Consider the following 14,571-nt stretch of genomic DNA (forward strand, 5'->3'; position numbering starts at 1 on the left):
AGGGACACTTCCAATGCCGACGACAACAATTCCCGATTCAGTACTTGGGCTTGCCACTGTCTATCTTTAGGCTTAGGCGCCATGATCTGATGCCCCTAATCGACAAATTCTCTGGAAAATTCAAAGGGTGGAAGCCGAAGATGCTAGCCACGGCGGGCCGCCTCTCCCTTACACGATCGGTGCTGATGGCGCTGCCGATCCATTTTATGGCTGTGCTACCACTCCCGATGTGGGCCATTAAAATCATCAACAGAAAATGTAGAGGGTTCATTTGGAAAGGAGAAGAGCAAGTTAGTGGGGGGCACTGCCTCATGCCTTGGGCAAGGGTTTGCATGCCAAGGGAATTTGGAGGACTAGGGATCATTAACCTTAAGTGCTTTGGGATGGCCCTGCGCTGCAAATGGTCGTGGCTGAGGCGGGACTTGGAAGAGCGGCCGTGGCATTGGCTTCCGGATAGCACAGAAAAGGAAGTGCAGGCCATGTTTGCTGCTGCTTGCCATATGACATTGGGGGATGGAGCGAGGGCCAAGTTTTGGACCGACAATTGGCTTCCGGACAGACGCTCAATCGCGACCATGGCGCCGGCCCTCTACTCTTTTGTTAGGGACAAGGGCATATCGGTCAGAGAGGCTCTCCACAACAGATCTTGGATCAGGGACATCACTGGAGGGATTTCCCTCGTTGCCATAGCACAATACCTTCAAGTCTGGGACTTGGTTCAGGAAACAGCCCTGGCTCCAGACTCCCATGATCACCTTGTATGGAAACTCACTTCGGATGGCCAGTTCTCCATCCAGAGTGCATATCAACTCTTCTTCATGGGCAACACACGGTTTGCCTGCTCCAGACCAATATGGAAATCCAAGGCACCTCCAAGATGCAAGTTCTTTATGTGGTTGGCGGTCCACCGGAAGTGTCTCACGGCGGACAATCTTGAGCGAAGGGGTTGGCCATCCAACGGCATTTGCCCCCTTTGTGCGCAGGAGCCGGAAAACTGCTCGCATTTGTTTGTAAATTGCAGATTTACACAGCAGCTCTGGTGGAGCTTCAGAACCTGGACGGGGGCTAATTTCCAGGTGCCCAGCGAGCATTTTGGCACGACGGAAGACTGGTGGCTGAAGGCGAGGGCGGCAATCCCGAAACCGTTACGGAGGAATTTCGACACGATCGCTATCCTGATACACTGGAGGATATGGAAGGGGAGAAACGCGAGAATTTTTGATAATGTAGCCAGCACCGTAGACAGGGTGCTGGAGTTAATTAAGGAAGACATTAGAATGTGGCGGGCTGCAGGTTGCATCTGCGACCTGCCGGCGAACGCCTAATTTTGTGTTGGGTCCCAGCTCTAGTCCGTCTAGACTGCTTCCCGGCTGTACTATGTACTTCTCTTCCTATTTAATATAATTCGGCCACCGGCCCTTCGAAAAAAAAGTGAAAGAATTATCATTGATACAAATCTAAAACTTACCACTTCGACGAGGTAAAAGCCCTTTGCGAGACCTATATGATTGAAATCGATATACAATATCATCATCGTCAGTAGTTGCAAATATATCTCGCTCAATATAGCAAACCATCCTATAATTAAGCCAGTCATCACTCATCCTATTCCTCAACTCTGTCTTGATAATACTCATAGCTGAGAAAGCTCTTTCCACCGATGCGGTTGCAACAGGCAAAATCAATGTAACTCAATGAGGCGATATACCAAAGGGAAAACAATGTGTCTACCAGTCTGAACCATCTTCACAACAAGATTACCAAGGTCATTACAACTCAAAAAAATTGGATTAGCTATCACATCCGCAATGAATGTTTCAAGCTGCTTTCTAAGGACAAACAAAATCTCATATGTGGAGAAGTCATCAGCGTACATCTTAGCAAGTTTTCAACAAGTTTGTCTTCATCAAAATTAGCAAATGAGTTCCTTGGATCAAGACAAGCAATGCATCTTAACAATTGAGTAGATATCTCAGCAAAGCGGTTATTTAACTCAGTAATAACTTGGTCATGCACAACATTGAACAATTCATATATGAAGCGATGATAATAAGTTACCATTTGACCACCACGCCCCCTTGAACGACCTCGAGCTGGTATTGTATCATCCATGTTTGGCAATAGAATGCTATGTTTAACACAAAATTCATTTGTCTCTTCCAAGAGCTGATCCCAACCATTTTCTCTTATATCTTGAAGTTTCTGCAATGTGACCCCGATCAAACTCACTGCAAGAACAATGTTTTGATCTTTCCTTTGCAAACATTGTGACAACTCATTAGTCTTGCCCAATAATTTGATCATTAGATGCAACATGAAAACAAATTCGAAGCTTTCCATCTGAGAAATTAAGCCACCTGCTGTGCTTCTTTGTGTTAAATTTTCTGCATCATCATGAATGTTCTCTAACACTTGCAAAACAGATTTCCACATAGTTAGAAAGCGACACAAAGTTTTATGATGTGTGCCCCATCGTGTATCCCCAGGTCGTACAAGGTTGGTTGCTTGGTTTTTCCCTCTTCCTGAAAAAATTTCCCCAGATTCCAATTGGCTTACAATATTGTCATGTTGTTGTTGAGCTAGTTCATCATGTCTCTTACAAGAAGCATTGACGGTGTTGACAATCAAAGTTATGTGGTTAAAGAAATCCGTTACAGAGGAACAACACTTGGCAACAGCAACAACCACTAACTGCAACTGATGGGCAAAGCAATGGATATAAAATGCATAAGGGTTTTCATCTTGTATCAACCTTTGCAACCCACAAAATTGCCCTCTCATGTTAGAAGCTCCACCATACCCTTGTCCTCTCAATTTAGACATAGATAAACCATGTTCAAGAAACATACCATCCAAAGCTGCCTTTAGAGAAGCTGCTCTTGTGTTACCAACATGCTTAATCTGAATAAACCTCTCGATCGTGTACCCATAACTGTTGACATACCTACATGGGACCAAGAGGCACAAGCAATCAACAACTAGGTTTACTATTAGTAATCAACAAAACAACAATTAAAATAAAAAATAATAAGTTACTAACCTTAAAAACATAATCATTTGCTCTTTTATAGATGCATCTCTGGACTCATCAACAAGTAAAGAAAATTTCTTATCTCCAATATCAGCAATAATGGATTTGGTGGTCTCTTCTGCACAAGCTTGGCACAACTGAAATTGTATCTCATGTGAAGTCATCAAATGGTTACCGCCTGCACTATCAAGAAGATTCCTAGCAATTGGATCCTTCTTCTTATACCAACTCATCAACTCCAAAAAGTTGCCCCTATTGTTTGAGCTTGAACTCTCATCATGACCACGAAAAGCATGACCTTGTAATAGAAGAAATCTAATAATACCCAAAATAATGATAAGACGAGCTTTATAGTCTTGTTCACTCTTTTTGCTACCACGATCCATCACATGCGCCACACATTGCCTTTGATTTTTGAAAGCCTCGTATTGTTGTCTAGCTTTATTGTGAGCACTATCATGTTTACCAATATGTGTATCAAGAACACTAGGTCCATCCTTCCAATTTCTAAATCCTACCCTTGTGAATGCCTCAATACCATAATTTTCCGCTCTTGGTTGCTTAAAAAGAAAGCAATAGAAACAAAAGGCTGCTTCTTTAGCAACACTATATTCCAACCAGTCGCCATGGTTCTTGAACCAATTAGCATGAAAGCTTCTTTTCGTTGAAGAGTTTCCTTGGGGTGTTTTTTTATATTTATGATCAGTTGGTTGGCATGGACCCATATTTATATAAATCCTTCTAGCAGCATCTCTAATGTTCGGATCTAAGCTTTCAATTGGTTTCCTAAGACCAGGATCAGCTTCAATATCACTTTTACAGAATTGATCACGGGCATCAGCGGGATTACCAAGATTGTTACTCTCTGGAGTTGACATTGCAGGTGGGTCGCTTGAAGTCGAAGGCGGTGGTCCCATTTCAATGGTAGTTTCAGTTTCAGGTGTTGATTCAGCCTCCTCTGTCACTTGATTCCCTCCATCTAAAATGATAGGTGTGGACACGCTCGTTGGAGACAACAGTGAAAAAAATCTCTTCATCTTGTTTTTCTACAATATGAAACGAAATTGGCAATTACATCAATTTGAGTTCAACAATACACTAGATATATGACTTGATACACATACACACATTATTCAAATTAAGAGCAGTTTATATACACTGATACACACCGACGTTGTAGAACATGATACGAGCAGAACTGCAGAAGCATCAGCTATCAAGGGAAACCGGGAAAGCATAAAAAAATACCAAGGTACGGCAGTAAAGAAGCAGTAGATTGGGCGAACAGCACACTGCGCACAGGAGAGCTGTCCAGCGGTAGCCGAGTCGGCGGCGAACGGCGGCGCCGGCGGCCGGCGTGAGCGCTGGAGTCTAGACTCTGCACTTCTGCAGATTGATCTTGCGTGCGTCGTGTGCGCGTTAGATCGGCGGCGGCCTCGCGATCGCTGGCGTCTCCTGAAGATTCGTGATGTGCGTGCGTCCGTCAGTTTCCTATTTTCCTGTTGCGTGCGTGCGCGAGTTGGAGGTCTCCTCGTGCTCTTTTTTTTCCGAGAGAAGTCTCCTCGTGCTCGTGCGTCTGTTTCACGAGGTGAGACAGCTAATGCCGCTCTGGGCCTTCGTTTTACTCGGCTCTGCACCCCGGGCCTGCAGAAAATCATACATATATACTAGGCTAGTAAAAATTCCACGCCCCGGGCCTGGGCCCTGGGTGCCCGGGGCCCAGCTCCGCCCCTGCCTCCCTCCCCCGACCCCGCGCCCGCGCCGCCTCCCCGGGGGGGCGGCCGGGGCGGCTCCCCCCGCTCACCTCTCCCCCCCTCCCTCGTGCCCCTCCCCCCTGCCGCCGCCGGCAGAGCCCCCGGATCTGGCCGGGCGGGTTGGTGGCGGCGGGTCCTTCCTTACCCCACGCGCGCACCTCCTGACCCGGGGTCAGGGCTGGCGGCGGCCCGGCGGCCCGTCGCGGTGATGGCGCCGTCCTTTGGCGGCGAGGCGGCCTGGTGGCGCTGGTTGGCCGGCAGCGCGTTCCCGGCCCAGATCTGGGCCCTTAGGGCCCCATCTGGGTCCTAGCGGGCCGGCCCCCGGGCATGGCCTCGTTGCCTGCGACGTGGTGAGGAGGAGGAGCAGATCGGATTTGGGGCGGCGGCACCGACGGCGTGCCGGCTGCAGCGCGAAGGTGGGAGCTTTACGGGTCCACGAGGGCTCGGCCGGGCCTATGGGCCCATGGGCCTGGTGTGCTCCTGCTATTGCGTCCGAACGGCTACCGTCGCGGACGATGGAGGTGGGGCCCTCCCGCGTGCTGACGGTGCTGATGCCCTAGTCCCAGCTCTGATTCTTCGCCGTGCTGCCCTCACTTCGCGGTGCCGTGGTGAGACACCGTGGGGGCCTCATGACCGCGTTGGCGCACGGTGGTGGTTGGTTTGGTGGCAGGCTCTGGGGCGTTCGAGGTGCGGGTTGGGATCGGGGGAAACCCCTGTCGGCATGGCCAACACCGGCGCGGTGGCGCCTGTGGGTGCCACCTGACCTTCCGGGAGGGCGCCGGGGCTACCCTTCCTCTCGCCTCGTCGTGTACCGGGGGAAATCCTTGGCAGTAGCGTCATCATCGTCGCGATCCTTCTTGGAGGTGTTGATAGGTGCCGGCGCTTCGGAGTCCTGGAGTCTAGTGGAAGATCCTGGTGGGTGCTGCGATCACGAGACTTCTTCGTTTTTGTTGATCCGCCGTTGTTGGCATTTTTTCTTTTGCTTTTCTCTGTCGTTTCTTTTGGGCGTGACTGTGCTGCTTTCGCCCCAGCACCTATCCATGTATAGTTCGGTTGGTTGCTTTGTAACAAAGCGGGAGAAACCCTTTTTCGGTAAAAAGGTATTCACTCAAGCGTCCCGAAAACAGGCACTCCCACGAAGAGAATATAAACCATGATCATACATCTCTCTTCTTCTATTTTTTTCCTTTTTTTCTTGTGTCGGTACTACACACGGAATATCCGGTGGACACCGATGTGGCCAGCTCACAGAGCACCCCGTGCTGCGATACTATACTCTCCTGCCCCGTCTTTATCGGAACACAACACCGGCTTGTCTTTGAGCTTGATCTTCTTCTTAATTGTGATCATCAAGATGTTAAACCTCTTCATCTTTTTTGCTCCTTCATGTCATAGCGCACAACACATCCATCCTACTTCTTCGTCAAGATGTCATCGAACCTCTCCTTCATCTTGGTCGCCACCCCTTCTCGCTTCTCCTTCTCGTGCTCCCACTTCTTTTCTCGAAACCCCCTTCTAAATTTCTTGGGCAGCTCTTTTGTTGGATCGGTTAATCACTCGCTTTGTCCTTATTGCTGATGCGGGTGGTCTTGACGGAATTGGAATGGATAGTTGCTACCCAAATTGCGCAATCAACTTCAACCAGTAATGCATGGGGACGAAGCTTCCATATCAGTGTTGGATAGCCGGCTCCCATACCAATGTCTGCGGACGCGTTCATAGATGGATAGTGTGTCTGATTTGTGGCACAGCCTAGCAAAATCTTCCTGGTTCCTCAATAGGTAGAACCAAGCATGATAAAACGATAACTTTTAGTTCTCCGGTTTGGCATTTCACGGCATTTTATAGCGCCGAAGACTGCACTGAATGCAAAGCTGATAGCTTTCTACTCTATTGGCTTGGTCACCACATACATCACGTTGCTGTCTTAGGTTTTGTTTGCATGCTAGATTGCCCATTCGAACCAGCAGCTCAATCCACCTCTCGTGGCTGCCGGGTAAATAAGGGCCTTAAAGAACACGGCCATGGCCGGCGGCGGTGGGGTTCCGTTCGCTTTATATCACATGGTCTAGCGTCCACACAATCTAAGCGAAAGGCGACCGGGCCACATGATCTTTGACCCAGCACGAGGCCCGTCCACTTTCTCTACACTCTCCCCACCTGAGAGTTTGATAGTGCTCCAGTATATTCTCATGCTAAAAAAGCCCTTTAATCCCGGTTCGCAACGGCCTTTAGTTCTGGCTGTGTAAGCGGGACTAAATATGCGCGACTAAAGACCCCCCTCTTTAGTCGCGCCTCTTACGGACCGTGACTAAAGGCTTTAGTCCCGGTTCTTGTGGCTAACCGGGACTAAAGGCCCGTCCACGTGGACGCCCGTGGTCCGTCGGGGCGGAGGACCTTTTGTCCCGGTTCTCGTGGCCACCCGGGACTAAAGGGCTCCTCCGCAGGTTTAGGGTTTTAGCCCCCCTAAACCTGGTTTCTTTTTAGTTTGGAGTGTTTTATTTCTTTTATATTATATTTTGTGTTTTATTTTAATTTTGATAAAGTTTCAGTACACATATTCTACGCTACTATATACATGCATATGAAATTTCAAACAAGAAGAATTCAAGAGGAATATATAATATATATTCAATCTCGGGTGACCATATACAACTTCAAACAAGTTTCCATACACAATTAGGATGGATGACCATATACAACTTCGTACAAGTTTCAATCTCGGGTATGCATATAAATTTCTTCGTCCTCGGTATAGTGTTCTCCTTTAGGATTGATGACTTCCCTCATGAAAAATCCTGCTAATTCTTCTTGAATTGGTCGGAAGCGAGCTTCTGGACTAAGCCTCCTCCGCAAGTTATCCGTCGTGTTCTGCACGCTATCCGATGCCTTCCGCTCAGAGGTGTGTCTCCGGATGTTCTCACAAACATAGTATCCACATAGATTGGTCCCCGGTGGCTGCTTATCCACATTAACTAACCTTCTGAAATCTAGCTCATGTTTGAATTCACCGACAATTTCTTCTGAGAACCGTCTCCAAACCCTACAGGGCAAAGAAAATTAAATGAACAAGGGAGTTATTAGTTACTTGATATTAGGAAATGAACGAAAGAGACCGATCGATATAGAGCTCAAATGATTGAAAATAATTACTTTTGCAGCATTTTTCTCATGTCGGCCCAACGCTTTGGATCCGAATCCATAGAGTCCATGATTAGAACTCTGGAGGTGTGAAGTTCAATATTTAGCAGAATCCAGTGGAACCTGCGGACACGTTACATGCACAGTCATGCATAACTCATCGATTAGACATACCATGCATGGAGTAAACAAAAGAGAATGGGCACAAGAGAGAAACACTCACCCAAAATGATAAGGAAATAGAATATGACTTTTGAGTTGATGCTTTCTAAGAAACTTGTACAAGTCTTTCTCCACGTCTTCGGGGTGATGTTGTAACACATGTCCATTAACGATATGTGGGTCAATGAACCCAACATCATGGATGTTTCTTATTTTGCATTCCCAAATCTTCAATCTGCATAATAGCGTACGCAACAATATAGTTAGGACAATATATATATATAGTGCAGGCAATGAAGAACGAGATGAGGTAGAAATAAATCACTTACATAACGTAGCAACTCAGCATAGATTTGTCGAGGTCGCGCAGATTGAACAGCTGGAACAATTCACTCATATGAACTTCTACAGAGTACCGTTTGGTGTGATGCTCATCTGTAACATCCGCATAAATATATTCTTTGTCGGCCCATGTTATGAATTGCTTGTACCAACGTAGCAGATTTCGCATTTGTGGTGGTAGACTCTTTTCCCGCGCAGGCTCGACGAGAGGCCCATTCCGCACATATTGTAATGCTATCTCACATACTGGCGCATCCTCAAGGCCTAAGAAGGCACGAAGAGTCAAACCCATCTCGGACGCTTGTTTCATGGCACTCGCTACAGTCAATCCAAGTGCTGCCGCAGCTGCTATGATCTCGGGGTCCTCTTCCGGACCGGCTTTCACTATGAGCGGGGGGATCGATTGTTTCTTCTGCATCCCGAGCTGGTCAACTTGTTTCCCGCTTTTTTTACTTTCTTCTTTCTCCTCCTTCAATATTTTTGCTTGCCTACGAAGTTCATGTCCATAGTCGTCAGGCATATTCAGCTCGGCTTGGGATGGTGTCGTCAAAAAATCCTTAGCCCACTTCTTTTGCTTCTCAGTGAATACTTGCTTGGGCTCAGGCTCTTTTTTCGCCTTCATATCCGCCTTCCATTTCTCATAATCAGCAGACGCGGCCAATTTGGTTTCAGCTTCACTAAGTTCCCCAGGCCTTGGGAGGAGAGGCTTCAGTGATGGCTCCGGTACCCTTGTGGTCTTAGGTACATAAGGGTCCGGGTTAATAGTCCAGGAGCGGGTTTCCTTGCTGTCTGCATGCTTCTGCTTCTTCGCCGGAGGTGGATTGGGGGCGTCGTACCCGCCGGAGGAGGATTGGGGGGCGTCGTACCCGCCGGAGGTTGTGGATCGGGGGACGGCGTCGAATGGCGTGAAGGAGGTGTAGGTGAACCACCACGACCACCACCGCCGCCACCACCGCCACCACCACCACCACCATCGGAGGGGGGTGGACTTGCTAGCCTTGGCGCCTCGCCTGGAAACACTATGTACTTCTTTTTCCATAGAATGAACTGGCGCTTGACATCTCCAAGTCTTCTCTCCCCTTCGGGTGTAGGTTTGTCAATCTCCAGGTCCTCAAACCCTTGGACTATGTCTTCCACCGTGACACGAGCATAGCCATATGCAATGGGGTTGTTGTGGTGGAGTGCTCCAGGTGTACAGGGTAAAGCACTGCCGCTAGCTACCTTCGTGGAAACGTTCCCCACGGGATAATGCAGATCACATTCTTTCATCTCCTTTACATCATCCACGGGGTAGTGAGGCTCCGGTGCACGAATCTCGATCATCGGTGCACTAGCAGCAGGCGGGTCATCCGTGGAAGCCACGCTGCTTCTCCGCTGCTGGCTTCCGCGATCCGCTTCATGATCTTCATGCGGCCCTACAGCCGATTTTTCTTTCACTAGTTCATGCACGGTCTGCTTCAACTCATGGAGTTCCGATGCAAACTTCGTCATAAGATCTGCATCCCGGTCCGTCTTTCTCTTACGGCTTCTGTAACAGTACGGGTCATTGTCCTGGGAAAACCCTACTTTCCACGAAACTTTGCCTTTGCCTCGTACACGTCCTCCGTGTTCATCATTCCCGAGGGCTGTTGTCAGTGCGTCTTTCTCTCTGTTGAACTTGATCAAGCCCTCTTGAGCTTGGGTCATTGCGTCAATAAGGGCTTGGGTGGGAGCAAACTGTCTCTGCCGGTGAACACACACCCCTGTCTCCGGGTCTAGCGATCCCCCACGCCCGTACCACCAGATTTTGGCCCTTGGGTCCCATCCCTCTGTACCTAGAGGGATTCCTCGCACCCTTAGGTCCTCCTCCATCTTCTGCCACCTAGGCTCCGAAAGGCGGTATCCTCCTGGCCCCATAATATGATGGAACTTTTTCTTACCCGCATTATCCTTATTTTTTTCGATATTTCCTTGAAATGCTCCGATTGCTTTTGCCTCACAAATTCTGGCCAATCATCTTTCAGTTTCTCATGTTGTCCATTGAAATCCGGAGTCTTGCCCTTGTTGACATAGTCACGGGTTAAATTTTTCTTGAAGTTCCGGAATGCTTCGCCCATCTTCTGAAGAGCGAACTCTTTAACTAGCCTCCTCCTCTGACGTCCACCCGGAACATCGTTACCGAATTCATCGACTTTGTTGTATTCCGGAGGTAGAATGAAATGTTCCATAAGCTTTCTCCAGCAATCCTTTTTCGTTCTCTTGTCGACAAAACTGAAACCAAGACGTGCCTTCTTTGGCTCCTTCCATTCCTGGACGGTGATCGGGACGTTGTCTCTAACAATGACTCCGCATTGGTTGATAAACTTTGAGGTGTGCTGTAGGGGCTTGCCGGTTTCACTGACAAACTCAATGGCATATGTTTCTCCTGTTTTCATCGCCTTGGATTTGCCACGCTTTGTCGTACTCGATCCGGAGGGCTAAAAAAAGAAAGAGAGTCGCGCGCGTTAATACATATGTATTCACATTTCAGTAAGTTTGTATCACGAGAGGCTCAATGTATATATATACCTCGCCGGAGGTGGTTGCTACTTGCAATTCGAGATCGTCGGTTGTTGACGGTTGACCTCCGTCGACAATGTCCGTTCCTTCACCTTCTTGATCATCGACAATCTCTGTTCCACCGTCAAGGTTCAAAAAAGAAGAGACTACATCCTCTTGTTGCTCATATTCTGAGCCCCGGACATAAGGAATCTCGTTGTTGATGATGTCCATTAAATAACGTTCAGCCTCCGGATCCCTAAGCGGCTCAGTTCTATCGTCCGCCATATGTCACTCCTGCATGTAGTAAAAATTCTTTAAGTATAAAGGAATTAAAAAATAAGATTAAGGGGACATAGAGGAGGAGGAATTAAAAAATAAGATTCTTTAAATAAAAATTCTTTTTTTCTTCTTCTTCCTTTCTTCTTCCTCTTTCTTCTTTCTTTCTTCTTCTTCCTTTCTTCTTCCTCTTTCTTCTTCTTCCTTTCTTCTTCTTCCTTCTTCCTTTCTTCTTCTTCCTTTTTCCTTTCTTCTTCTTTCTTTCTTCTTCTTCCTTTCTTCTTCTTTCTTTCTTCTTCTTCCTTTCTTCTTCTTCCTTTTTCTTTTTTCTTTCTTTCTTCTTCTTCCTTTCTTCTTCCTTTCTTCTTCTTTTTTTCTTCTTCCTTTTTCTTTCTTCTTTCTTTTGGTTTTTATTTGGTTTTCATTTGGTTTTCATTTTTTTCTTCTTCTTTCTTTCTTCTTCTTCCTTTCTTCTTTCTTTCTTCTTCTTCCTTTTTCTTTTTTCTTTCTTTCTTCTTCTTCCTTTCTTCTTCTTTTTTTCTTCTTCCTTTTTCTTTCTTCTTTCTTTTGGTTTTCATTTGGTTTTCATTTTTTCTTCTTCCTTTTTCTTTCTTGTTTTTTCTTCTTCCTTTTTCTTTCTTCTTTCTTTTTTTCTTCTTCCTTTTTCTTCTTTCTTTTTTTCTTCTTCCTTTGTTTTTCTTCTTCCTTTGTTTTTCTTCTTCCTTTTTCTTTCTTGTTTTTTCTTCTTCCTTTTTCTTTCTTCTTTCTTTCTTCTTTCTTTTTTTCTTCTTCCTTTTTTTCTTCATCCTTTGTTTTTCTTCTTCCTTTGTTTTTCTTCTTTCTTTTTTTCTTCTTCCTTTTTCTTCTTTCTTTCTTCTTTCTTTTTTTCTTCTTCCTTTTTTCTTCTTCTTTCTTTTTTCTTCTTCCTTTGTTTTTTTCTTCTGTTTGTTTTTCTTGTGTTTTCTTTTGTTTTCTATTTTCTTTCTTTTTCCTTTTTCTTTTTTCTTGTGTTTTCCTTTTTTTTGTTTTTTTCTTCTGTTTGTTTTTTTGTTTTCTTTTGTTTTTTTCTTCTTCCTTTGTTTTTCTTCTGTTTTTTTGTTTTCTTTTGTTTTTTTCTTCTGTTTGTTTTTCTTGTGTTTTCCTTTTTTTCTTCTTTCTTTTTTTCTTCTTCCTTTGTTTTTCTTCTGTTGTTTTCTTCCTTTTTCTTTTGTTTTCTTTTTTTCTTCCTTTTTCCTTTTTTTCTTCCTTTTTCTTGTTTTTCTTCTGCTTTTCTTCTGTTTTCTTCTTCCTTCTTTCTTCTTCTTCCTTTTTCCTTTTTCTTTCTTCTTCTTCTTCCTTTTTCTTCTTCCTTCTTCTTCTTCTGCCGGCGCGCGGAGGACGGCAGGCAGGGCCAGCGGGCGGCGGGCGGCGGGCGGCAGGGCGTCGGGCGGCGGGCGGCGGCCGGCGGGCAAGGGCAGGGCACGGGCGGAGGCGGCGCTCACTGGGGACGGAAGCGGCGGCGCGCAGGGCTTCGGCGTCGGCGTCGGCGTCGGGGCAGGGCTTCGGCGTCGATCGGCGTCGGGGCAGCGCTTCGGCGTCGAGAGAGAGGAGAATGGGAAATGGCGAAACTGCTAAGTGCAGTATTTATAGACGCACCTTTAGTCGCGGTTGGGGAGGAGGACCGCGACTAAAGGTACCCTTTAGTCGCGGCTGGCCACACCAACAGCGACTAAAGGACCCTTTAGTCGCGGTCCGCCTCCCCAACCGGGACTAAAGGGTTTTGGCGCCGCTTTCGTTCCCACGCAGAAAGACCCTTTAGTCGCGGTTGGGGACAACAACCGCGACTAAAGGGTACCCTTTAGTCGCGGTCCGCCTCCCCAACCGGGACTAAAGCTCTGTGCTGGAACTGGCGCGGTGCGGTGGGATGTTTAGTCCCACCTCGCTAGCCGAGAGGCTTCGACAGTGGTTTATAAGCGCGGCTGCGCTCACCACTTCGAGCTCCTCTCAAATGCAGGCTTACGGGCCTATTCTGTCACTATGTGCCTGTGGGCCTACTGGGCCTTCTGCGGGCCTGAATCCTGGCCCATTAATGGGTTTCTAGTCGTATTCAGGCCGTGGTGGCCCAGTAGGTGGCATATTTTTTGCCTGTTTTTTGTTTTCTTTTTTGCTTTATTTATTTTGTTTCTAATTACTTATTTATTTTACTTTATGATAATTATTTTTGCTATTAAAGTTTCTAATTACTTATTTATTTATGTTATTAAAATTTATTTTATTTTGTTTGTACTTATATATTTTATTAAAGTTTATATTATTTTGTTTTTCTTCTGTTTATTTTATTCTTGTTTTTCTTCTGTTTTTTTCTTCCTTTTTTTTCTTCTTTTTTTCTTCTGTTTTTTTCTTCTGTCTGTTTCTTCCTTTTTCTTGTTTTTCTTCTTTTTTTCTTCCTTTTTTTCCTTTTTCCTTTTTTCTTCTGTTTGTTTTTTTCTTCTGTTTTTTTTCTTATGTTTGTTTTTTTCTTCTGTTTTTCATTTTTTCTTCTGTTTTTTTCTTCCTTTTTCCTTCTTTCTTCTTCTTCCTTTTTCCTTTTAAAATCAGAAAAATGAAACTAATTCATTTTAAAATCTTAAATTATTACACATCAATTCTTCCCTTGTGTCCCTGCTTGCTTACGATTGTGCCGTATCCATGGAGCATCCTCATCATTTAACTTAATGCTTGGGTCAGTGTTCACTTTGAAGGGCGGAATTTCACCAAACATATTATAATCTTCTGACATGTCTGTCTTGTCCTCCACTCCCACGATGTTTCTTTTCCCTGAAAGAACAATGTGGCGCTTTGGATCATCGCATGATGTACTGATCGTTTTCTTATCTTTCCGTTTCCTCGGTTTGCTACTCATGTCCTTCAAATAAAAAACCTGAGCGACATCTTTGGCAAGGACGAATGGTTCGTCAAGGTAACCAAGATTGTTGAAATCCACCATTGTCATTCTGTATTGCTCGTCCACCTTTACCCCACCTCCTGTTAGCTTGAACCATTTGCACCGGAACAAAGGGACCTTAAAGGAGGGTCCATAGTCAAGTTCCCATATCTCCTCTATGTAACCATAATATGTGACCTTTTGCCCATTCTCGGTTGCTGCATCAAAGCGGACACCACTGTTTTGGTTGGTGCTCTTTTTATCTTGGGCGATGGTGTAAAATGTATTCCCATTTATCTCGTACCCTTGGAAAGTCGTTATAGTCGAAGATGGTTTCTTGGCCAACATGTACAGCTGATCTCCAACATCATTGTCATTCATTAAATGTTTTCGCAACCAACTGCCGAAAGTCTCCATGTGGGCCTTTCTAATCCAGGATTCAG

The 14,571-nt window shown here is 45.9% G+C and overlaps 1 protein-coding gene across 1 annotated transcript; it reads right to left on the minus strand.

The window, feature by feature from the left end:
• Window positions 1–766: 766 nt before the first annotated feature.
• LOC120967350 (uncharacterized) lies at window positions 767–4,508 on the minus strand. Its single transcript, XM_040393928.3, has 2 exons — window positions 3,041–4,508; window positions 767–2,944 (listed from the first exon to the last, which is right to left on the minus strand). Exons 1-2 carry the CDS (start codon window positions 4,066–4,068, stop codon window positions 1,798–1,800), a joined length of 2,175 nt encoding a protein of 724 aa, XP_040249862.1. The 5' UTR covers window positions 4,069–4,508; the 3' UTR covers window positions 767–1,797.
• Window positions 4,509–14,571: the final 10,063 nt, after the last annotated feature.

The sequence above is a fragment of the Aegilops tauschii genome, chromosome 6 (assembly GCF_002575655.3).
Source record: "Aegilops tauschii subsp. strangulata cultivar AL8/78 chromosome 6, Aet v6.0, whole genome shotgun sequence".
Taxonomy (NCBI): domain Eukaryota; kingdom Viridiplantae; phylum Streptophyta; class Magnoliopsida; order Poales; family Poaceae; genus Aegilops; species Aegilops tauschii.